The 25662-nt window shown below is 42.0% G+C and overlaps 1 protein-coding gene across 1 annotated transcript in view; it reads right to left on the minus strand.

Moving 5' to 3' along the window:
* The window catches only part of T265_05185 (hypothetical protein), a gene marked incomplete at both ends in the record, with an annotated part of 51418 nt that overhangs the window by 13330 nt on the left and 12426 nt on the right, over window positions 1–25662 (minus strand). Inside the window, one exon of the mRNA XM_009170129.1 lies at window positions 15925–15965. Coding sequence (XP_009168393.1) covers window positions 15925–15965 — 41 coding nt within the window. The remainder of the gene's footprint in view (window positions 1–15924; window positions 15966–25662) is intronic.

Genomic DNA, 25662 nt, shown 5'->3' on the forward strand with positions numbered 1-25662 from the left:
AGTTTATCTTATGAAAGTGTCTTTCGGCAGATAAAGTCAATGGTCGCTTGTCCTAGTCCCTACAACGCATGTTTTGGCTGCGAATTCGCGTTCTTGGTTTACAATCAACATTTAAACCAATTTAAACCTCAAAGGCAAGATGCCAGTTCGTGTATTCCTCTCCTGCTGTTCAGCGGAATATGTTGGGCGCACGACACGACAATTCAGCAGGAGACTACATGAGCTTCTCTCTTACCGGAATACCACTAGACTCAATGGCTCGGTCAAAAGCCCGATTGCGTCACATTATTAAGACTGGTCACGTGAACAGCTCAGAGGAGATATTTGACACCATAGATTACCTCAGATTGTCAGTATCGATCCGACAGTATCGCTTGACTGCAGCCAAAGCAGTCACGGTGTGACTGCGAAATCCCGTACTATGTTGTCAGAATGATTCGTATGAACTCTGAGTCTGTCGTGGTTATGTGACACGAATTAATCAATCCAATCGTCGGATGCCCCTTTATACCACCTTGCATCCTCCAGTAAGATGAGACTCAGGTTTCAGTTGTGTTTACGCTTTTTGGCATAAAAAAACAATCTTAGCTATTTGTTTTATTATTTACACCTATTTTAAATATTACTTTCCTGACGAAGAGATTCCAGGATCAGTAATGTTCATCACTCTGTGTTCTCCCTAAAATGACGAGAATAGTCCCGTCTCTTGAATTTTGCAATAGGGCCTCACTTCGTTGACTATCATTTGTTTACTATAGCCGATCTCCAAAGCTATTGTCACAATCGCCTGTGGTCTTTCACAAGCAAGAGAAATGCAGGACTTCTTCCTGGACATCGTGGAGAAAGTGAGTTGCCTTTCGCTGCATGGTTCTAAGGTTCTAGCCGTCCATGTATTTCCAAAACGTTGGGTTGGGTAAAAAACGGCCAGTTTTAGGTGTTTGTTCGACCTGGATTCGTGTCTATCAACTGGATTGTGTAGTCTTGCAATTGTTGCACTGAAACAGCTTTTTACATGTGAACTGTGCTTACATGGAAGAACTTCAAGTGTGGATTTTCATCTGGCTTAGTTCGGAACCATATCCCCACTAAAAACAACAACACCTTACCACCTCAAACCCTGTTTGGATTTACCTTTGTGTAGATTGTTGAACTCATGCGTGGTTTGAGGTGGTCTACACGAGACGTGAGGCTTTTCTTTGAGGCTTACGCAACAACCGCCACGCTTCTTCCTCTTGCCAAGTAAGTGGGTTCGTTTTACCGTTAGCATACCTACTCAGGTAATTTGGGGACCTTTCTAACTTCTTAACAAAAGTTTCGCAGTCTGTGTCTTGTTCCTAATTTCCTCATTATCGGTCCGAGAAACCTGACAGTTTTTCGGACTTCATGATTTTCTACAGATTATTTGGCAGCTACACACTCTTAACAGGCGACAAATGTGCTACCAAGGTAGGTGCTAACGCATCGAGAGGTAAAGTACGAATGCAAATAGAATAAGGGAGGTACAATGAGGAGCTTTGCGTGTGCTAGTTGTAACTGTAACTACGGAGCCGTCATGTTTCCTTTGTTGGCGAAGTAAGCGATTATTTCGAACATTCTAACCAGTCTAGATCCTGACCTACCAACAATGCGTCTCCAACAGTACACCAAGTGCATTTGGTGCCTCTCAGGCAAATGTCCAAAAGACACCCTTTGCAGAGGTCCCTTTGTGCCTGATGTGCGAGTCTTGACTGTGCTAGCGCACACTGCGCCTTGAAGAGCATTCACCATTGTTTGTCCTTTCTTTGGTTGTTGGTCCTTAGACGCGTGTTCCCATACCAAAATCTTTACATACTTTGGGATTCACCTCATCAGACTGGCACTGTCCTTGGCATGATTTCGAATGAGACGTTTCTCTCTTTTCTCCCATATTCTCCTGTTACTCTTTCGCATTCATCACTTGCACTCACTTTTTATGTTTGTGACCATGCTCTTCAAAAATAAATGATAATGTAAGCAAGTAAGTAAGTAAGTATGCGTATCAGTAAGTAACCAAGGGTTACGCGCTCTAACATACATTTGACTGATTGCTTTGCCTTCCTCATTCCGGGAATATGTAATATGTATTTAAAACCACTTCTCTGCAAAGAGAGGAAATTCTCCTGTCAACATCTGTGGGCTCAAATAACAATGGTATCAGTTTTCTGCGCAGCAAGAAGGAAAACACGTGGGTTGAACTATTGCGGTGGTTAGGGTGAATCCACAACTACTGCTATTGCTATTCGGACGGGTAGAAACCAGTGGTGGACGTAAGTGTACAGTGTAATATATTTAGCGGCCGACAAGGTCTAAAACGATAACTGAAGCGAATAAACTCATTAATCAACTTGACGTATTTCTAAGGATTCCGCGCAATTGTGTATCAAAAGCTCTTGTAGGCGTCACTCGGGTCGCGAAGCTTGTTTTGTGGTCGCCAAAAGCCTGGTAGGAAAATGCATGACAAATGGGAAGTTGAAAAAGTTCTTCCATCATTCGTTCCATCCCAGTCATCCTTTCTATTGATTATACCATTGGGTAGTATCTGCTTCACTCGGCATGTAAACAGACATCCCAGTGTTCTGGCTTCCGGAAAATCCACACGTTTCTTCCCGAAACCCAATCGATTAAAACCCGCAATTATTGATTGGGTGAACATACACGTTTTCACTAAAATTGCAGACATATCAGTACGTGTCGAAAGATCAATAAGGAACTCTTTCTGTTACGAAGAATTTCCGCAATCCTATTTTTAGAAAGTGGTGCGCCGCAGATAATAGAACAAGGCGAAAAGACTTATGTCACTCTCCAGAATTTCCTCGGACTATTGCAACCAGTCTCTTCATCGACTGTAGCTTCCGTAACAAATGACGTTTTTTGTGCTGGGACTACTTATTTCGTATCCGAATTAGACTGGGAATATAAGAAACAATAAGATTTTTCTATACTGTCGTATGTAGACAGGTACCGTTATTTGCCCACTGACACGCGTCATCAGCCCCACTGTCCCATTTCTCTACGGTTGGCATAGTCTCAAGCTTTCGTAGAACCTGAGGATATTTTGGTGCGAAAATACAACACATGGTCGCCTTGTTAACCTGGAAAAAGTTGATGTCCTGGAGCCAAAACCCATGGAAGCTGCATGTGAAGAGCACGAGGTTAATGTACTACTCATAAGGTTGCTGAAAATCCATCGACAGTCCACGACCGGTTTCGCCCTTCTTGGGGCTCATCAGGTAGGCGCAGTCCCCGGGTTTACGTCAACCTTATGTTCTACTTGAAACCAAATTGCACGAAATTAGCGAATAGCGACTGAAACATGAGGCGGCCTGGTGCAGCACATTCAGTTGCCTGAGAACATCATAAACGAGAGATTCAGCTGGGTTCCAGGTGAATCTCTCGAAAGAACCAAATTAGTTTGCAGATGAGTGTATATTCGCTAAGCACGAGGTTAACTTAATCTGCTTGCGCGATGAATACAGTCCATGGGAAGACTTTATGAATAATGCTCCCCTATCGACCGTGTTTCAAGTACCCGAATTTCCTTCCGGTATAGTAGGTAAAGACCCACTCCCCTTTAAAGAGCACTCAGAAAAACAGACTGTGAAACCAGGCCACTGATGTCCTTCTTTCAGCAATAAAATATATTGGCTAACAATACGACGTGCCAATCATCTCAGTTGGATATATAGATGGTTGCTTATAATCCTACCATTATTATCATGCTCCCCGGTCTACGTCGCATGCTTCATTTCGTATGTATTGTGAGGGGTAAAAGCTAGATACTTTTGCTTATCCTATCGACTATCCATGGTCTGCTTATGAATCAATTTGCGTGAATGAGACGGTGGAGTTTTGTATGGTTTCTTCTGTTCCCACAGACAGGTGCATCAGTAGACAATCCGGGAATAGCTTACCATGTAGATGGTACCTTGCCTTCAGACATTGCAACTAGTCATTGCAACGAGCCAATTCATGTTTCCGCCAACTACAACCACGCACCCAAGCACCTATAAAAAGCATCGTTGCCGTGCGCTTTTTTATGGTTACAACACTGCGGTGTTTGTAATCATTCCCACACCTGACTGGTCACAACAAATTTGAGCATCAATTTGCTGGTGTAGCAGGGAGTGACGGGATGATTGGATTTGTTTGTCAAATAGACACTGTAAAACTCTGGGTCTTACCTGGAGGAATCAGCCCACATCACTTTTGATAACTGCTTTCCTTGAAATGAGAATAGCTATCGCTAATTATCCACTAGGGTATCAAAACCGAGTTGTTTGGCCTTCGCAAGGCACAGCAATATCCAGTAGGATTTTTAGAGGAGTGGACAAATAAGATGCCCAAAGTGTACTTTCTTACGCACACTGTCATCTAATTAGCGCTATGCTTATCCAGTTTGATTTGACCATGTAGTTCACTTGCGGTGCAATAGGTAGAGTGCTCATAACCGGAGCTCTCAGTCATCAGAGAACCCATAAGAATCAGATTTTCGTTTTCTTTTTCACTGTAAACCCGAGTAAGTTCATCGGACATATGCGTATATCAGGCACGAACAATTTAGCTTTTTCAGATTCGCCAATTCAGTTTCAAATCCAGCAGCTTGGTCCACCAGAATGTCGGGTGAAATCAGTGAATTTTGTGGGGACTATGCGAGATATAAGAGGACCGTATTTGGCAATAACTATGTTGTTAATTCCGAAATCGCCAGCGCTCATGGGACTGGTTGTCGGTACTGGGCTCCCTGCGATCTAAAGAGAGACAGAATGGCTGGAGATGGCACCGTCAATAGCTGCGCGAATTCTTGAGGAACCACAGAGGATATATGGTTGTTTTATAGTGAAAACGTGGTCAAGCAAAGTACCACATTGTTAAATTCTTGCGTTGAGGTTGCAATCACACTGTGGCACACAAAATTCTCAAGATTTCTCAAGATTCTGTAACGATTTAACTGCTTATTCTTGAATGTTGTCCATGCGCAGGACTTTTGGGAAAATCGGTGTGCCAATCAGAAGCCTCCGGAATATCAAGTTGTATCAATTTAATTTCGTCACAGTTGTCCAAACTGGAAATCAGCGTTGTGACACGTATCAGACGGAGCCGGACAGGGTACCTGAAACCATATTAGTGGTCACTCAGATGCGCTGCGTTCTCTAGACAACGCGACATCTCTTGACCAGCGATGGCCGAGTTTGGATGAAAAGGGGAGACAGAAAAGGAAACCTGGTGTTATGGTTTCAGACAAAAAATAAATTGCGCACAAGCCACTCTCAAGAAGGATAGAAAAACATCCCTGAAATGAACAAATTAAAAATATAAACGTTGATATTGGCTGATTCATGTGAACAGAATATTCCACTTGTATATCCTTAGGTTGGTATTTCAATCGGCTGGCTTATGTGACCCTTGAGCATGGCCTTTTCATTCCTGAAGTTCCATATTCCGGAACTTAGAATTTTAAGAGGTCCCTTGTGTTGTCTTAAACTCACCGTGCTATTATTTTAGCATTCTCTAGGTGACTCTTGTCACCTGTATCTTCATGTACGAAGATTAAGGGTGGGAGATCACGCATTCTGGCGGCCCTCCAGTCAGGCACAATTTCCCTCTCAGTTGTTTAACAGGACACTTATACACTTGAGTTGATGTAATATACCGTCACTTACTTTTTCAGTCCCTCCGGTCTGAAAATTAATTTTATTTTATGAACTACCATTAGTCCTCCTCAATGTAGTGAAGGATTGCCCAGTTTCCTGTTTGTCCTGGTTGACACTGCTGTTCCTACTGCTAATGTTGGACCGGTTTCTTTCGAGGCCTCAACTAAGGAACGACCCCAGATATCCATTGTTTTGAAATGCTCCAAATAGATACTCGTCCTGCCTGCTCAGTGTACCAGTCCTCTCCCGGATGGAGTTTATAATCGACCACCATATGATGGTTGTGGTAATTGGGTACTTGATCTGTATGAATTCTTTCAGTATATCCCTATTCCGAGCATGCTGTGAACATTGCTGTCCATTGATACGCCTAATTATGCAGTCCTCTAAACATGATTCCTTCAATCGTATCACTGATGAGCGCATGGGAGTTCTATCATAAATTTCCTTTAATAACAACAAAGGTACTATCCAGTTGGCGCAGCACGGGATCTCATCAGTGACGACTTAGTTTGTTGGTATATTTAACCAGCGAAGGTTGGGGCCGGAATTCAAGGGTTTCATCAGGCTTTTCGACTTTATTCTCCCTGTTTGGTTCCGAACATTCCAATCTAGTCCCATTACAGATTCTTCGACAAGCTGTTGTGGACTGGGGTGAGAAGTATTGCAACAACAAGCGAAATTCTAATTCATTTTTCCTCTAACTTGTGGTTCTGCAACGTTTTTGAGAAATGACCGCTGTTGGTTATGTGTTGATTTGTGAATTGGGTGCTTTAAGTTTTCACTCTCTCTTTTGCTACTTTATGTAATAGGGTTCGCGGAAGTACAATAGTTGATCGGATGGGAACCGCTTCCCCGCATATCTTTGTTAACCATGTGCAATCTGAACGGCGCAATTTCTGAACCGGCTGGGTAGCCTTTGCGGAGTACACCCTTGACATTGAGGTTAGACGGTCCTGTTAGTTTCGTCCTAGGAGGCCGCCAGATACTGTTGAGTCTATTGTCTTTTGTGGGCTTGTACAGGTTGCTTCACACCTCTGCTATACATCTGCCCTTGATACTTTCCCCCTCATTTCGATTTTTGGCGCAGTTTCTGCTAAGTACCATGGATCTGCGGCAACGAGACTGTGCCTTGCTGTGCTCGTAAAATGGAATTTCGGTAAATCAAATCCTTGACCTGGTACTAGTCGAATAGGACTTCACAATGCCATTTCGAGAGACATACTGGCTATGTCTGTTTACATGATGTAATTGTGCAGTGGCTACCCTCGTCAGTTTCCCTGTCTGTCCCTGTGGATATGCCGACATAGCTATGTCGGTGAACAACCATGATTCACGCATGAATCTACAACCACGGTGTCATGACAGTGCGAGAAGGTGACTAAAACAGCCACCTAATCAGTTGTTGGTGAACCATTCTGCCGGCTTGTTCATCGCTGTTCCCAAATGATGTTACTTACGGTGCTCGTTTTCCGAAATCTTGCTAAGCTATCAACCTGAACTATCAGTAATTTGTTTGTCCCATTAAAAGGAAATTTCTGGGCTGTTTAGCAGCCAATTTCTGAATGATGCTGATCATCATGGATATTTCTTCTGACGCACTGTCATGTCTGGAGTTTGGAGGTCACGTGACGCTTCGAGGCTGCTTTTTGCGTCTACTCTCTGGCACTTTTTATAAGCCAAACAATTTTGTATAGTTAGGTTTGGGTGTTGGATAAATTGCAAATTAACTGTTGGCCTGCAGAAATCGCGGTAAAACCACATGACAGTTTTCGACTCTACGTTATTTGGCGCCCGATGCCCATTTGGCTGGCAACATTAGCTAAACACTCAGCTCCAATACACGTTTGTGGCGGCACAGCCGGACTGAAGCGATCTGGATATACTACTGGTGTTGGGTCTAGGAACACAATGGTCCTTCTGACGTCCATCAGCCAGCCCAAGAGTGATATCATTACAATAAGAAATAAAACCTCATTAAACAAGACATTCCTGTTGTCGTCCGTGAAAGTCCATGTGATCGACTTGATGTATACACATATAAACAATATCTTACCCACCGGAAACTAACTCATCAGATCAATTTCACCGAAGCTGGCTTTGGGAGTAGGCCCGCGAATATGACAGAAGTCCTATAGATTCATTTCTTTATACAAACAAAAATTATCACAAGTACACAGCTAAGATTCGATCATCACGATGATGTTGCCGTTCACAAAAAAATCACTATTCGAAATAGATAATTTGCTGCTTGGATTTTGGTGAACGGTTATAATAGGCATTTTTGTGCCTTCCGAGGTTAACAATGTGAGGGAATTTGGGTAAAAATTGTCCTGACACCCCAGTAAGTTTTGAAAAGTATTTTCCCTCGTTCCAATAACAATGAAAAATAAGAGCCGTATTTCTGGATGCATTTTTCGAAGAATCTTTTTATGTACTGCATTTTTACGTGGAGCGCTACGAAAACTGCTGTATTCTGTTTTGGATGCAATGGATTCGTGAATTTCCGAAGAACTGGAGATTACACTGTAACCTACAATGTGTTATGCGGTATGTGACTGGCCTAGCTCCTAAAAATAATCACGTTTAATTGCTCATTGCCAAGCAATCCTGTTCAATAGGGACAGGTCTTCGTAGTTTGTTGAATTGGCTTCACATATGGCTTAACTATGGACAACCAACCGGCATTCCCTCAGTTGTGACTTATAGATACGATGATACATAATCACGAGGACACTAAGTTCGCTGCAACGGATTCACCATTCTCGGGCCTAAAATACCCAGCGATAACGAGGGATACTTCCAAAAACATCGTGGGTTGGGCTGGATTGAACAGTTTTACAAGGAAAACAACACTGATTAGCTGATGGAGCCCTTCGGTACACAGCATCATTTTACCACTCAGCTGCCGCACAAAATTCCACAACAACAATGCTATTACAAGTTGACCAATCGGCTGTTTATAATAAAACTCCGTTATTCTAGCGGAATTTGACTTTTAGGAAAAATAATGAGTTCAAAATGTTTAAACTCTTTGACCTGAAGCGACGTGGGTGCCTGAATTCCAATTTCCTTTTAAAAAAAGTTGACCCCGACTTTCTTTGAAGTTTTGCATGTTGCAAAAAATATCTATCCGAAATTTACCTTGTTCAGTCCACGATTCTCTTGTTGTCGCGCGTCGTCTAAGCAACGAATTTTAATGAGCCAGCTGAATCATAACGACCCTGTTTTCCCGAAAAAATGAGCGATTTAGAGCGATTAAAACTGATACTGGAAATGCCATTGATGTGAAAAAAAATCCAAACGTTTATTTGAAAAATGCGCAATTTTACCAGATTTGTCATGAATTCGGTTCTTCCCTCATGTGGCACGGTAATACTGCGCAGAGTATACCAGAAATCCGTGTCTTGCGCGTATCAAAACTTCAGTAGTTTTATCGTTTCACAAAATCTTCCTCCCGGAGGGCAGTTCCCGCAAGGCTGCTGTAAGATGTTTCCCTAGGTAATCGGGATATTTTTTACTAATTAATTGGGTAAATCGAGGGCCAACAAATTTTTAACTACATGAAGCCACGTTTCCAAAAAGTTTTGAATTCAGTGCTCGTGAAATGGGATGATTGAGTAAGATTAGGCCTACAGTAGAATACCACCGATGTTCCGCTTCCTTCGAAAAGTCCCTACGATGTGCTGTCTCCGGCTGAATTCAAAACGTTCCACCGCCACCAATTTCCATGGACGATTTAGTTCTCTTAGCAGCATTGAGTTATTTCTTCTATATTTTATCAAACACTAAGCAAGATTCATTGGCTCGCTGGATGAGTGAACGGTACAGGTCACCAGTTGGGATACCCAGTCAATCCGTACTGAATATCAAACATAAGTTGAATGAAAATGCATGCCTATCTTTGAAGAAAATTCCCAGTGGATAATTTTTGATGCTTTTGGTCACCCTTCGTGAACAATGTTATGGAGGCTCGTAAACAGTGATCTAATTCAGTGACTGATCTATCATCTATTAACTGCTAAGTTGGGATAGAGCTGGTATAGACAGATTTAGCCAACTGAATATTTTGACGCCTCAATCCGGTTTATAATCCACAGACGGGAAATAAGCAATAGAATTTACTTTCTTGTTTGACAGGGAGTTTTGTCATTTTACTTTTTACTTGTGAGATCTTTCCCAGAAGACTCACCCTGTGGGGTGAGTCGTTCAATGCCCGTGATGCCTTGGTCAAACATGTGTTAAAACTTTTTGGGGCGTGGACCACAACCATGTTTCCTCTGTATTGTTAATTCGTTCCGTTAGGGTACGTCTCCTCTATTCCGTTGATCTGCCTCGCCCAAGCAACAGCACTCCTAATCCAGACTATCAACCAGTGAATCGATGAATAGTAGTGAACTAAAGCAACAACAACTTGGTTTATCCGGTCAACCTCTTCTAGCTGATTTTTGATCTATCTCAACAGGACACCAGTTTGCGGTGCGGAGCAGATCGGCTGCGGCTAATCTGCCAGATTTGCGAGAAAGTGGCTGAGGTGATTCAGTACGCCGTATAGCCTGAAAACCCCTTAATAGTTAACAAAAAATCATTTGAATTGCACGGGTTTTCTCTGTATTTGCTTTTAGTTCATTCAGAGGGAAGCCACACGTCATCCAGAATTGAACAAATACCCTTGTTGACACAGCAGTTTGGAAAGTTTACATAGGTTTGTGACCGTTAAGTTGGCCAATGGTGCTGCTGCCCAATTTTAGGCGAGTTAGGTCGGCACTCAAAAAAATTATACTGCTGCTGTCATCCTTCTTATTGGTCGTACAATGGGGACTGTATCATATATGATGGACGAGTCACTTTTCTCTGGTAGGCAACCCAGTCTGTCGGCAAAAAACGGGGGCGTACTTGTCTTGGTATGAAAAATAGAAAAAACATTACCAAGATTAACGGTGCCCCCAGCACTGAGGGAACCAGAAGTAGGGTCAAGCCTTCATCTTCCCTTTCAGCACAAAAACTAAAGTTACCATTCATCGTATTCAGGTAATGCCTCATTCAGAAGAACCTTAACGAACGACTTGGAGCCTATCACCTCCATCGCACATGTTAGAGGGCGCGGATCACAGCGATATGTCTATTGTGTAGCGGCCAGGAACATTCACCAAGACATATCGATCTAAGCTAAATTTGAAGCGTTGGTATACAAAAACAGGTCAAGATAGATCATCAACCGGTTGCTCACCATATTCCTCCAGTTCCGTTAAAATTAGTTCAAATAATCAACATTAGCGGACAGTGATCGGGATGGAGTGATTCCGCTTTGTGCATTTGGAGCTCTCGGAAACCCATGTAACGTGTGGTCGTATATGTGTGGTTATAAAATATGTAAGTCACCCAGTCTTCATCACGATAGCGTTTAGTCTAGGTGAGGTGTGTTTGGAACTGAAAACAGTGGGTTCACTAGGAGAGAAAAGGGTACACTGGATTGGGAATAGCTGACCGCGTTCTGGTAGTCTTTTTGTAATACCTTTATTGTAAACACTGAGATGGACTTGGTAGAGAGTCAAGATTGCCTTCATGCATCCGCGAAAGTTTCAGCGTCCTTAAAAAGTGACAGGAGGAAGGACAGACCGACTGCCTTGTTTAACTGCACTAAAAACTAAGAAGTCATCATAGCTTCACTTTCATGGCTCTTCCTAACGTAAGCATCGTCGGGTTCTATGCAAACACGAATGTCTTCACTCCTGACAACATATCGGGAAAAAGACAATTTTTGTAGAAGCCAATTCCAGAGAAACTTCTAGACTACAGGGGTGTAAATGCGCTGCTTTTTACAGAGTACTTCTCTGACCCACAGTTCGAAATTTAAATTTTTGTGAAGTCTGGGAATGCCCATCTACATATCACAGTCAGTCCCGGAGCACTGGCTCTATTAATCGGATCACTCTAAAGGCTGGAAGTGATTCAATGCTGCGGCTTTTGAATCCAGTTTCGTAAAAAAAAACTTATCTGTACACTTCAGTCGTTTACTATTAGCCACCATCCGCAAATGCTAAGCTTGTTCACTTTAATAGAAGTTGTCGTGTTTTCTTACGAACATTTTTCTAACTCAACCGATTTCACGTCTTGTTTTATGGGTTTTTGGATTAGAACTCACCGTAGTTCAAGAATTGTGTTATACGTACATCGACTGGTATCACTTTCGAAGCACAAACGAATAAGCTGATCAAAGGTAAGTTTTATATTTTGCATTGGATCTGTATTCTTAATACAATTGTTACCACATCTGTGACGGGGCTCAAATGTGTAAACCACTTTTCCCCTCCGTTGTGTGACGTCTTCGTATCACCGAAGCGGTACGATATCAGGCAGACTAGCTGCCCTTTTCTCATTTTTGAAACTGGATTTCAAAGCTTTCAGCGCAATTAAGCCCAGGCATTCTGAAGGATATCCGTATTCATGGTTTCCTCAGCAATGAAAGGAGCCTGCAGTAATCTTGTCCACAATTTGTAGTATAATACTGTAATATTTAAGCTCATGGAAATGGACTGAAAAACTTCTTAGCTTTTCGTTCTAACAATATTCCATCACTATCTCTTGTGATCTGGGAACGCAAGACAACATCAGACAAATTAGTACCAGTAAGATTAATTGCGACTAATTTTAACCAAATCGGCTTGAAATTACCATAGTTATTCAATCGTCAGACGTGCAATCCTGCGTCATTTTAAATAAGTCAATCGCGATTGGCTAAATTCAAATGACAACGGATAATCTTGCGTACACAGAACCTTTCAACCTTTCGATTTATTTGCGCACTTTTTAAATAAACTTTCTAATGCAAAATACCAAATAGAGGAAAGTAAGATGAATTAAACAACGCCAACGTTGTGGTGTATACAGCTAGATTTGTGTAGATTTGTCACACCCAGAGCATTGCAACTAGTGCGTGACAAATAAAGTAAATGAAACTGTAATCGATGGATTGGAGTCACACCATTTCAATCCGATTCATTGTCGGAATACCGTGACTGATACGATTGTGCAAACGGACCTCGACAGCTATGTTCTATTCACATTCTGATAGCCTCACTACCAAACAATAGTTTTGATAAAGGGATTTAGCATAGTCTGTATTGTACTCAGCTGACGCTACCGTCGTATGGGTTGGAATGAACAGCAGGAAGCCGCTATTCTGCGTGCGGTATGCGCCATATGATTGTGCGATCATTATTGGGTACTAATTCCCATTATATCAAGTTTAGCGAAGCCGAGAGTGTGAAAGCAAACGGAGACAAAACAGAACATTGGAAGTATGGATTTCCTGTACGGTGACGTGCCAGAAATCTGACCTCAGATTCCATTCCGTGATACCTGCGTAGTAACTGTATATTTGCTTAGAAGACCAGGATTGTTCTTCATATATCTTGTGAGCGTATTTCCGAATAGATGATGCTGAAGCTGTATACGCAACCGTTTCCGACAACGGTCATAACCTTCGGCACTGGAATACAGTTAATACGGTCGTGACAGATCCGTGGAGGCTTTTACGCCGTACAATGTGACAGGATTTATAGTCAGGCTTACGAATGGATCTATGTTGATGACCTGGTAGTGCTATAAGTAACTAGCCCAGGACTAGGAACAAGAACACACAGTGGCAAATTTTATGTTGTTACTCATAACTGCTCTACGCAAGGATAATCTGTTTTCAATTATATCGTAAAAAAATTTGAAAAAAATTTCTTCAGTGAAATTGTTGGATTCATTTAAGCACATTAACCACAGGGACTTCCTTGGCTCATCTTAGTGAAATCCTGCGATTTTGCACAGGATGCATAAAATTGAACACTTTACACGTGAATTAACTTTTTTGCCAACATTCCCTGTCACCGTAGTATTAGGATGGCAATTTTTCCATTTTGCACAGAATTATTACTCACACACTGAAAGATCTAATTTTCGAGCTGTTGCATGGCAGAAATAACTGCTCCGTTAGGAACAGAATGCCCTTTGACTGAAATAAGCCAGCCCAGTCATCAGCGTCGTCCTCTGATTTGCAAAGATCCAAAATGGCTGTCTAGTAAGACTAGCCTGGTAATAAATTTATTTTGGGCAACCACACGAAATCAGAACCGTAAACGCTAACCATTCATTTATCCTTACGTTTACATCTCTGAAAATGGAATGCAGAAGGACAAAGCGATAACGTGCTCTGAACATAAGCCCTAGATTCATGAAGCACTTGGGTAAGGCTACACAAATCTCCCAAATGGTTTGGTGGTGAGCTCCCGCCCAAGGGAGCCCTTTAAGTTCTGGCTCCGGAAATTTAATTATTAACTTGATGAGCAAGTTATCTATGAAACAGACAGAGACTTTTACAACCTTGAAAGTACAACTCTCCAACAACGAACACTGTATAAGAAATACACCAATAATTTTTAGGACTTTTGATGCTTATCAAGCTGTAATTTTTATTTTTTTTCTTTATTATGCACTTTAATCACTCCAGTAGATGCACCATTCTCCAAAGTAAGCCTCCTTTTGGTTCTAGAAACTCCTAAATTCCCTGATTAAAACTGATATTCACGTCAAACGACATATAGGCAGTTGCTCGTTGATACTTTTCGTGACATAACCTTGAGTATTCTTTAAGGGACGGCATCACCTGTGGTTCTTTTGTGCTGTTTCCAGGAAAAAAACTTATCAATAACAGCAATGTGGACTCAAGTTGGTAGAAATGTTCCGTCGTTGTCCTACACCTCATTCCGAATATAGCAGGTTGGTTGAAAAAAACTGCGAACGTCGTTAGCGTTGGCCACTAATACCATTGCACGGAGTGGTAATATTTCGATTAGCCCTATATATTGTTTGAAATCCAGTTCTAAATTTAATTAATGCTTGTCCATGAATAATGAGGTCACTTCTACTGCAACCAAATTTTGCTTGTTGAGGGTGAGTTACGTTGACCTGTTAAGTTGCCCACGAAGAATGTCGCTGATTATCACTCAGGTAGACACTGTCATTCACAACTATTGTCCGTATACAGGTTTTGGTGTGGAATTATCTTCATTCATTTAGACATATGATACAATTTATAACAATACGCACCTTTTGTCCTCGGTTCAGGTGACCTTGAAAACGGTGACCTTGAAAACAACTATTGATTCTAGCCAACAGATTTGGCTTTGCGAGACTCACCTGAAACCCAGCTGAATCTTTCGTTTTTGATTTTTCCAGGCTATTGATTTTTTTAAAAATTTAACTTTCATTCGTTCATTCGTCAGCTTCTCGATTTTTATATCGTCTCAGTAGCTCACTCACGTGAATTTTTTCCACATTTTGCATAACCATACCTCCACAACGTATCACAGTCTGACATGTGCGTATACAACCCGATATGTTTGGGGCATCTAGTGTTTTCATATCAGCAAAGCTGCTCAGAATCGGAGTGAATACCTCTGCAGATAAGTGGAGACTTTGGTAAGCTGTGCAAGTGCTTTTGTCACCCCATTATCACCCTTTAAGAAAGACCTGTCGTACAGGGTAGTTTCGCTCGCAAGAAAAGGAACCTCAAGATAACTTTTTATAGAGGAAAATGTTGGTAGCCAATGTAGCGTAGATGGTCGTTGTTTTGTTCAGTGAGCTGGGCGATTCGACTGCAGGCGTTCCGTCACCAATCGAGGTGACATCATCAGTGCGTTGTTTGGGAGAGTAGTGGAGCGTATCAATGGGTCGGTGCTTGTACTGACTTTCTAGAATAGTGTAGCCCGAGATACAAGACGTCTCCGAACGGAACATCTTAGGAGCCAGGAGACAAATACATGCAGGGTTTTGAAGTGGCTGATTTGTTCCCCTAACAAGAAACTTAGCAACAAGGGATGTTTTTTACTTGACATGGATTTACAAGCCGATGGCTAAATAAAAAACCGCCATCAAAAGCACTCCTGCAAAGTTACACGGCAGTATAAAGAAACTCTTCTGGACGTGGCCCAGGTTCAAAAGCGGTTTGGTGTGAATCCAGTCACAATCCGTGTTGAAGTTTCCTAAGCCCTAAAAGAAGTATAATATATTTCTGAAGTTACCGGTCGGTGCGGCATAGCAGCAAATGTCCCCTGGAGCGTTATTCGTTGTGTATGGTTAGATGGCACATACAACAACTGAACTGACAGCTTGTGATGGCAGTTATGTTCATATATTGTACTGACGCAAAATTACTTGTCTCAGCCACGATAATACACATCTTTTGAATTTTCGTCACACTCACCTTAGTGGGGAGGATATTTGTTACGTCGCTATCACAAAACCCTGGAAATAAAAGCGAATAATGTAGATTTTACTATGCAACGTGAAAGACAACAAGTATATGGGAAGCTAGCTGTGTCCCCTAAGTAGAAACGCTCTTTTGATCAGGCATTTTTACCCTCCTCAGAAGGGTTGTGTTCACAGGTGTAAGTTTTACCAAATGAGTGGGCTGCTTTGCCCTAATGGAGCACGAAAAAATGATTTGTTAGAAGAATTTCCCCTCATTCTTTGCCTGCTTCAACCCCGAACTTAGTTCGTTCGGTAACCACCGGTACTAGTAGCACATTCGGCTGCATGTCAACTATGCACAAACGTTCAATGACTCGAGACTACTGTTCACCTACTTGCATCCACGTATTATTCTTATCCTCAAGTGACCCGTCGTATCCCGGAGCTACCCCCAGTTAGGAATGTAAAACCAAATTTATCCCTTCTTAGTTGCCCTTGGGTCAGTACACCTGCTGAATGAAAACGACAGGCTTTGTGCATAAGCACAATATCGCCTTCCTCCGTAGCACCATGCATTTTCAGTTACATCTTCAGAATTTTAGAATCTCGATTTCTGATAATCAGATCTTCATGGTCCGATAAAATCCGAAATTACTTCACCGATGACGAGGGACGACGTCGAGACGGATAAGTGGTTAGAGGGCGGATTTATTGACCGGAAGGTCCGTGGTTCAAACCCAACCTCTGCCTCCCGACTTTTTCTGTCTAGGCTTGGGTAACCTGGCAGTATTCCAGCCCTCGTGTTTCCTTCGAGTAGCATGGCGGGTAGGCATCGGAAGGGTGTCACAAATGATAGATTATTCTTGTTATTATTATTCGATACACCTGTACCATACTAGCCAAATTTGTCTTAGGAATTTTTCCAAGTACACCTGAGGTCCGCATTTCTTGTTGGATCTCATGCCAGCCAGAACAAGCAACAATACGATGGAGATTGTGATGGGAATCAACAGAAAAACGTGAATTACAACAAACCTTAGTGAGAGAAAGGCCTTTGCTGCGGTTACATATTGAAAAACACCAACTAAACAGTTACAGACTATTGGACAGGGAAGCAAAACCCCCATATGCATCTTGTTTATAAAAACTGAGCATCCGCCTTTTTTGAACAAGTCTTCCAAAACTTTCCTGTGTACTCACTGACTATCACTCAAATGTAAACAAATGCTACAAAGCAATTCCACAAATTCCTCAAAAATCTCGATTCTCAATAGTCGCGATGCGAACTTAAGAAAAAACCACATACTATTCGCATGCCTCATCAGTAGTATCCATCGTTACGTGGGTTACATCGTTACTCCAATGCACACCTGTAGCTCACTGCATTGGTTAGGCATTCCATAAAGTATTTTTGCTTTGTATGGTACCATTTGCTTAGGATGTATCCTTCAACCACTGCTCGAAGCCACTATTCTGTTATTACTGCCTATCCTTGTGTTGTACTCACAGTTAAAACGCATTTGTCAGGATTAACCAACCCCCATCAAACAGGGGAAAGAGATGCCAGAGATAAGCCAACTTTTATGCATGGGTGGCACATTGGATTTACCTCCAATGTTGCTTTGCACCCTAGTTTTCCTCTTTATAATGCTCACTAGTAGCGCATAGTGCTGGAGGTTATGGGGGTTGAACCCCGGACATGTGACACGTAGCGCGAACGTGCTACCATCGCCCCAGCGGGACATACCGGATGCACCTGAATCATCATGCCTGAGAAGCCGGTTATTTTCACGTCACTCAACCGCAAACAACTCTGCCTGCTTGGAAGTGATGGTCCCAGTATATCCAGTATACGGAAATGGAATAGTGATCACAAACTTATCATGCATTTAAAATTTCCGGAGCTTAAATCAAGGCGTGACAATCTATGCACTAATAGAACGGAAAATCAAACATAGTATGGACTAGCCCGATATAGACTAGTGCGGGTAACTGAAAGATAGAAAAAGACTTCTCGGATGGGAATGCTGTGAATACCAACTTCATCTACAACCACGGAATCGATTCCTTTTTCCGTTTTTTTCCTTAGGAGGCTCTTCTGGCCCACTAGGGTGAATGCGAACTACCTGTATGTTGAAAAGGCCAAAGATGCTCAAGCATTGACGATGCAGAACGACCAAGGAAAAATCACTAGTAAACATACTAGCGGTTGCATCCGCCAGAGTAAACAAGATTCAGATCCCAATGAATTCCACAAGCAAATGAACCAGCCTACACCTTACTTGTCCTCAATCGATATACTACTTTTTTCTGGATATATGCGATCAGCACATTTCTCCATTTCAGTACTGGGAAGCTTGAAACCCATTGCTTTATTTAAATAAGGCAAAGACTCAGTATTTGCCGAATAATCGCTCCGAATTGTGGGTACGTGATTGCAAATTTTAAGCCCACTTCCACAGCTGCAATTTGTAGTAGTATTTGCCACCATCTGGAACGGAGATAGTCGTACCAAAACAAACGGCGATTATTTAATCCTCTGTGCACCTAGCTCAAACAGGTCTGCTTGGAAAATAGACGGAATGTGTCAAAGTTTCCGAAAGCTAATTCGCTTGCAATTTGCACATAGTATGACCAGATTCATCAAAATTGTTCATTTGACTGCTAGTGTTTCCCAGCTTAGAGACCATTGAATAGTGGCATCCCCACACTAATACTTTAGCATCTTGAAACTTGGTCTAGCTGAAATTTGAAGTAGAATGAACTGTGCAAGGTCAGCTGAAGAACACGACGGAAAAAAGTTTCATCCAAGCTCATCTGGATCTCCTGCGCACATCAGATGAATGTGTGAATGGGTTGTCAGTACCATGACTGTAGCCTATCCTGCCGACTACTTAATTACATGAAGTAGAAATAACTGGTTGACAGTAAGGTGGTATAGCTGAATATAAGGCCATTTTTGGTTAATGGTAACACGAGTTTACGAAAATATCAGGGGAGAAATTTGAGTCAAATAAAAGTTGACTTGTAACAAGTCCGTGATTACGGGGAGAAGTGCTCTGACCTATCAGCCCAACTTCCATTGTATGTCTTTCGAGAACAATCCATACAACTCGAGGAATTTCGACCTCGATTCTATTTCAACCACAGTTTGTGGTTATTCACAAAAACTCCGGGAATAATTCACATAAAGAGGAAATCATAATAAATAGAATGTCGTAACAGAATCTCATTGTAGTCTGGCTGTAGCTCATCCTGGAAGCCTTCACGTTGAATGCATTTCCACAAGTAAGAACTTATGTGCACTTTCTTCAGTAATAACGACATGAAAATGTGCTTTTTCTCAGTCAGTGGTCCAGCTCAGTCATAGGCCACGAAAGCAGTATTTTTGACCCTCGATTGTATTCATACGGCGTCTGGGTGTGGCGGGGAGATGGCCAGACGGACGCTATTCACTAGACTTTTTGTACCATGTGGTGCATACAACCAAGTGATTGAAAATCAATCTTTCTGGAATGCGCGATAATAACGATTGCAAACTGTCGTCTGACTTTGTGACGAGGAACTTGGACAAAAGCTGTTATTTGTACATATTCCAATAAATCAGTCGTCTTCAATACCTCTGTCTAAACTAACTTAAGGCCAGTCGCGTCACATTAGGGTTTCCGACATGCGGTGTAGTGATATCACAGTAATTCAGATCACGTAGCAGCACAGTCACGTGTTTCATCTGGCTGGGTGCAGCGCTACGGTATGGACTGATGCAACCTGGAGAACAGGCAGCGTACCAGTGCAGTGGTGAAACCCAGTGTTTGAACGAGTGCTGCGATTAGACCGCATCGTACCGAAGCGCAACTCAACTAGCAGATGAGACAGATCACGTGTTTTATCGTTCAGTTCACTTTTTATCTCACAAACCGTGCATCAAATGCATTGGTTCTAGCTGCCACAGCTCCAGTGAAATTCGATCACCTATGTCTGATGCGAGTAAATAGACCGACAGGATTTCCTTAAATCCGTATTTTTGATTCACACAGCATCCATCCTACAAGGCTGTATGTAACCATATGCGAATGATTTCCCCACACTCCGGTATCACTGGACATAAGGACATTATTCTATTAAGGATGCGTATCAAACCTACCTGTTTATCTCGTCACACGCCGCATTTCTCCTTCGTAAAGCAGTCAAAAGAAACTTTTGCTCTTTTTGTCGGGCTAAAAATCGTTGTTTTTTTATAACTGCTTACTTAGCTACCATAGAGAAGTACTGTTTAAAAATCTGAATCTGTTATCCATTGTCCTTTCCGACCCATTGCTGCTTCATTCGCCACAGACTAAACAGTTGTTATGTCGTACTGATGCTCGTAATCTATCGGGTGAATAGGTTGTTTCATTGCCCCATTTTGTACAGAAGCTGACAACTTCAGCAATCATCGTATTTCTCTACTGTTGAGGTTGATTGATCGTCGGCTATTGTTATGTTAATCAGCTGAATGCTTCTCCACTAAATCCTTCGAGTAATCCCATTAGTTCATCGCAGCTTTGTTTAGGATAGTATCGCGTTGCTTCATCTTGAAGTGGATAAACGTAGGCCTCTGCCTGGAGATATCTGTAGTTCCACTAAGCAAAGAAAACTTGGTCGCATTCATACTACTTACGAAACAGCTGAGAGAATGCGAATCATGGTGTCACAGATCTTTATAATTAGCAGATACGTAGAGTGAAGTGTGTGTTGATCAACATGCATATCTTCGCAGTAAATATTTATCCGGTTTGTCCTGTATGAAACTTTTGAAGGAAAAAAGAGATTTTAAGGTACATGATCTGTCAGTTAACAGATAAATGGAGGTCTTACAGATAAACAGGTTGCCACCGTCCGTCCAGTATTCGAATACCACACGAAAAGAAACAAACAGATCCCCTGGTTTACAAATTAGGCACGCATTCGCATTGCCAAGCCAACAAAGCTTTTAATCAGGAAAAATCGTTCTTTTGGCTCTACTTTGTGAAACGTTTGTGCACCCCCTGATCATCGCTCCACAAAAAAATAAAGTGGCACTACCACAAAAGCTCAGTTGCATAGTGTAGTTTGTTGAGTATCATGAATTCATCCGTTGATAACCACAGTTCACCCATAGTACTGGATTACAACACTGTGCGACAACTATCGTCGTCGATGAGAGTTTCGCGTACCTCCGACAGAACGCACATATTATCCGCATATGTGTCTATTCAATCCAGCAAGAAATTGAAAAACGTCCTGCTCCGATATCCGACCGATTTTCCTTTGCGTAATTCCGTCGGCGTAGCGCATTTATACACTGTTGAGGTGTTGTATTCTATACTCCCTCGTCTTTTGGTGATATGTAAGCACACATGCGGATTTGCCGAAGCTCGAGGTACACTAGTGTTTCCAAGTAGCAAGTCAAGATGCTAAAAGCATCGGTATGAGGTGTTCACGCGCTAATTCCTTCAGCTCAAGCCTATTATCGATTGGTCACCACTATGGGGCACGGGGATAAGCAAGTTGATTGGCACGCCCGCCTCGGCAGCTTTTCGGATGGACAGGACGAGATCAAGGGGCTTTCTTTGAGGAAATATTTTGAGTTTAGGATTGGCAAATCAACCAGTTATCACCAACTAATTTGTTGGCTTTTATAACTCGTCCGCAATGGACCCGTTTACATCTGTATGAAATAATGCATGATCTACTTCTACTTGGATTTGTATGGAACAAAGTCACGAAAGCGCTCATCGTCAAGCAGGATGAAATACAACAGTTTAGCTGAAGTACGATTTTAAAGTAATCAGAAAGTGTTGACCATATGCCTTCTAGACTGTGTGTTTTACGGAAAACCAAATTTTGAATTGTACGTTTCCGTGGCTGTGCAATATTTTTTATGGTGCCTCACTCAATCAATAACCGATCAAATACTTGATTAGTATCGATCGCCATAATGTCAGTTCAGATCGGAAAGCGTTATTCAAATTGAAGCAAACAAAGCACAGAAAACTGTTGGCTAAATCTTTTGAGATTTAAATAAAAATCTACAAATCTAAAAATGGGATAATACATGAAACCATCTGACTGAATAATAGAAAGAATGTGTGAGAGATTTTACCCGGAGGAATTTATTTCTGCCGATGGAAGAATTTTATTTTAGTGAGCATCGGCTTCAGGATCAAAACGATTGATGCACGCCAATAAAATTAACAATTGTCATTTCAATCATTCCGATCGTGAGCCTGCATTCTTTCATTTGTTTAGGCGAAGTGAAATACCGAAACGTAGTCATACGTCGCCAGATCGAGCAGAGATTTACGCACGGTATAGTCTTTCGGGAGTTGCAAGCTGCCCAGTTAATTAAACAAAACTTCACAAATAAGTGGATCATCTGAACCTCGGTTGAATCCTACGTAAAAATTGCTAGGTGTGCAAATTAGTAACCTATGCAACTTGTTTGTGATTCGGCGTTAGCGGTATCCAACGATTGCCTAGAAGATGGAGATCACGTTCATCAAGCATGACAAGACAGTCGTTCGATTGTCGGCTTGTTTCAGTCAGTCTTATAAGTTTTATAAGATAGGAACGAACAAAATATTTTAAAAAAGTGTGCATCACACTTGATCAAGTGATATTCTTCAAGGGGAGCTGATTTTTTAATCGGTGCACCTGCAAACGCTGTAGACAGGTTCGGGACGCCATGGTTTATGTGTTCGAGATAGTTAAGTGACGAACTCACTGATCGGAAAGCCTATGGCCCAATCTCCACATCCGAGTGCTCCCGTCACATTTGGGCAACCTGTGCTTCCATCCCACTACTTGGCACCTGAGCTGGCGTTACTGCTGAAAGTTTAAAAACTATTAGTTCATGAAAACGCACCGGAATTTTAATCTAGTCGTCTTTGCTATCGCTTTCATTAGATTTATTCAGTCTTACTGGTACTACCATTTCGTGATTGTTTTTAAAAAGTTTCGGCCCTGTATGTTTTTACTGACAAGAATTCACCATCTTCTCCACTCAGTAACCGTAAGTTTTTTCAACCATCACATTAGGCGTGCAATTAGGTCCCAAGCATCTGAATCGAACAACAGGCGGACGTGGATTGAATCAATTGCGTTAGCTCCAGATCAGCATTAAAGGCCTACAGGTCTCAAGAACGCGCGGCAGTACAATTGTTCGTTGCCTTCATCTAGGCCTCGTAAGCTCATCACCGTCATCCTCATCATCATCATCATCATCATCATCATCATCATCATCATCATCATCATCATCGACAGTATGAAATCAGTGTTCAACACCGATGCTTCACTGCCGTATCGTAAGCTCAATTGATGCCGGGATCGGAGAAAGATGCTACTGAAGACGAAATAACTCTACCGGACTGGCACTTGCCTAGATGATAAGAACTATCATGTTTTGTACATTACGTGTAGGCTTTTGTTTAGTTTTCGTGAAGAAACAGCGAAACTGCCTAAGTGAAAACAAACTGGTTCAGTTTCTTTCTAACGTGGCCATGGTGATCCTGGCCAAATATGGGTAAAGTAAAAGGAGCGTGGTTATAGATAAACTTATTGCAAGGGGATTTCTCTGTAAACACTGAGACGAATGACTTGGAAGATGAAACGGTCTGGTGATTCTGTCCCAGTCACACTCTTGCGACTGACTGAACGGCTAAAACATAATTCAGTTATACTGTTTATTCAAAATCATAATAAGGTTGGTTGATGGATGCGCTGCTCATAGGTCAGAGATGTACCTCTTTCAGCCCAAAGGTCAAAGATGTTGATTTTATCTAAGTCCACCAAAAGAGTGTGGACATGAATGTAGACCTAACGTAACCGGCTTTTGCGTCCGAACTACATGTTTTCTATATGCATGAAACTAATCTCTAAAGAAGCTGGGCTGATCGTCACCAGGTCCTCGAATAAATGTGCCAATAGAGTACGAGTAATAATACGCAGCGTTATTTATGATAATTCATCAGTCGAGCACTACTCAGAAAACGCATCATACATTGCTGGTGCCTATTGTCCATTGGGACAGCTGTGAACGTGATGCACCGTTTGGAGACCGGAAAGATGATGTAGAACAGGGATCCAAACATCAGGTAGGTGAACGTTTCGCATGAGAACACTATGGTGATGTCACCTAATTAAAATGCAGAAAACAAGAATGAATAACAGCGTTATGTCGAAAACTGCTAAACCTTAGAGAAAATCATAAGTATTAGTGGTGTCACGGAATGTTGTCTATGCCTTATATTTCAGCCTACATAAAGCTAAGATACAAACTTTCTGACTGGCATTGACTTTATGCAAAGTCGCGGAAAACAGTTCCTCAAATTTTTAATCTGAAGATATCTACTTGCTGGTTGTGTCAGTTAGACTGTGCGAAAGTCACGTGGTTTTGGGATTTTAAAAATATTTATATCACATTCCATTTATGGCACCAAAGCACTAGTTACTAGCCCAAAAAGCATTGCAACCAAGTAACATTATTGTTGCCTTCCGTCAAAATGTCAGTCTGTATCTATAAGAGGTGGATGATTGTGCCCATCTATCCGAACAGAAGCCCGATAGCGTTGAGTGATTTCGGAGCTACCGGCACTAGATTTCGCAAGTGAAAGTTACATAAAAGCTATAGGCCCTCAATGCCGCAAAAAGGTTGTGTTATTTAGGGAATCTTTTTATCTTTACATTACAAAAACTTCAATCGGCAGAGTGTCTCTCCTTGGTTATGTCGGCTGAGCATTCACAGAGAGGATAATTTGCAAGCGGGTGCTTATATTACCCATTCATCCTACTGTGAGGATCACCACTGTTTGATAGTAGTCAATTCAGGAATCTGAGACACACATGAACAACAAAATCGTTGTTTACGCTATCCCCGGATTACTTCGACCACAAAGCATGGTTTGCAAGGCGTTGTGGATGCAGAAAGCGAGAGGAGACTTCCCTGTCAGACTCAGGAAGGGGTTTCTGTATTCTGAAGTGTTACCCAACGGAACGTCAGTGTGGAAGGAGTCGAATTCATTCTTCAGCTCTGTTATTTAGTTCTTATCCTTATTTACTGGTGACTGAGGGATTCGTGGGGCACTCTTGGGTTTGTGAATAACCATGCCGTGTAAACAAATTTTTCCACTGGCCTATAAGACGAGCCGTCCCGATACTGTGCTAACCAGAAGATGAACGTACCAAGCTTTGGCAATACTAAAGACACGAATGAAAATGTGCAATGGTGGATGATGATTCCCAGATGCCCAGACTCAAGACAGATGTTTGAGTGAGGCACTCCAAGTTGAGCGTTTGATTCAAAAGTTTGGCCCATAAAGCAGTGGGATGATGTAAGGTTCTGTTCCAGGGCCCTTACACTATCCTATGACTGAACCGCGAGGCAGCAGCTGTTAGAACCTTTTGAGAGGTCCTTCGAGGATCTACTGACTCAACTGTCTGACCAATTTGGAGGCAGAAGGTGGGGCTTGCCCGGTGGCACAAACGTCTGACTCCTAAAGCAGTTGTGCACAGCATGTGCCTTTTGAATAACACCAGACTCTTCGGTTATTTTGACCGCAGTGTATAAAGGACTGGTGATCGCGATCAGCGTTTCTAATGTGTGCCATTTTTCGAGAAGACCATCTCTAATATGTCCTTCCAAATAGGAGGTTAGCATCGCTGCTTCTATAAATACGGAGATGTTGGTCGCCTAAAGGAAATTCTCTACTGCTTTTACACTCTTATTGTACAG

The sequence above is a fragment of the Opisthorchis viverrini genome, assembly GCF_000715545.1.
Source record: "Opisthorchis viverrini unplaced genomic scaffold opera_v5_94, whole genome shotgun sequence".
Lineage (NCBI taxonomy): Eukaryota > Metazoa > Platyhelminthes > Trematoda > Opisthorchiida > Opisthorchiidae > Opisthorchis > Opisthorchis viverrini.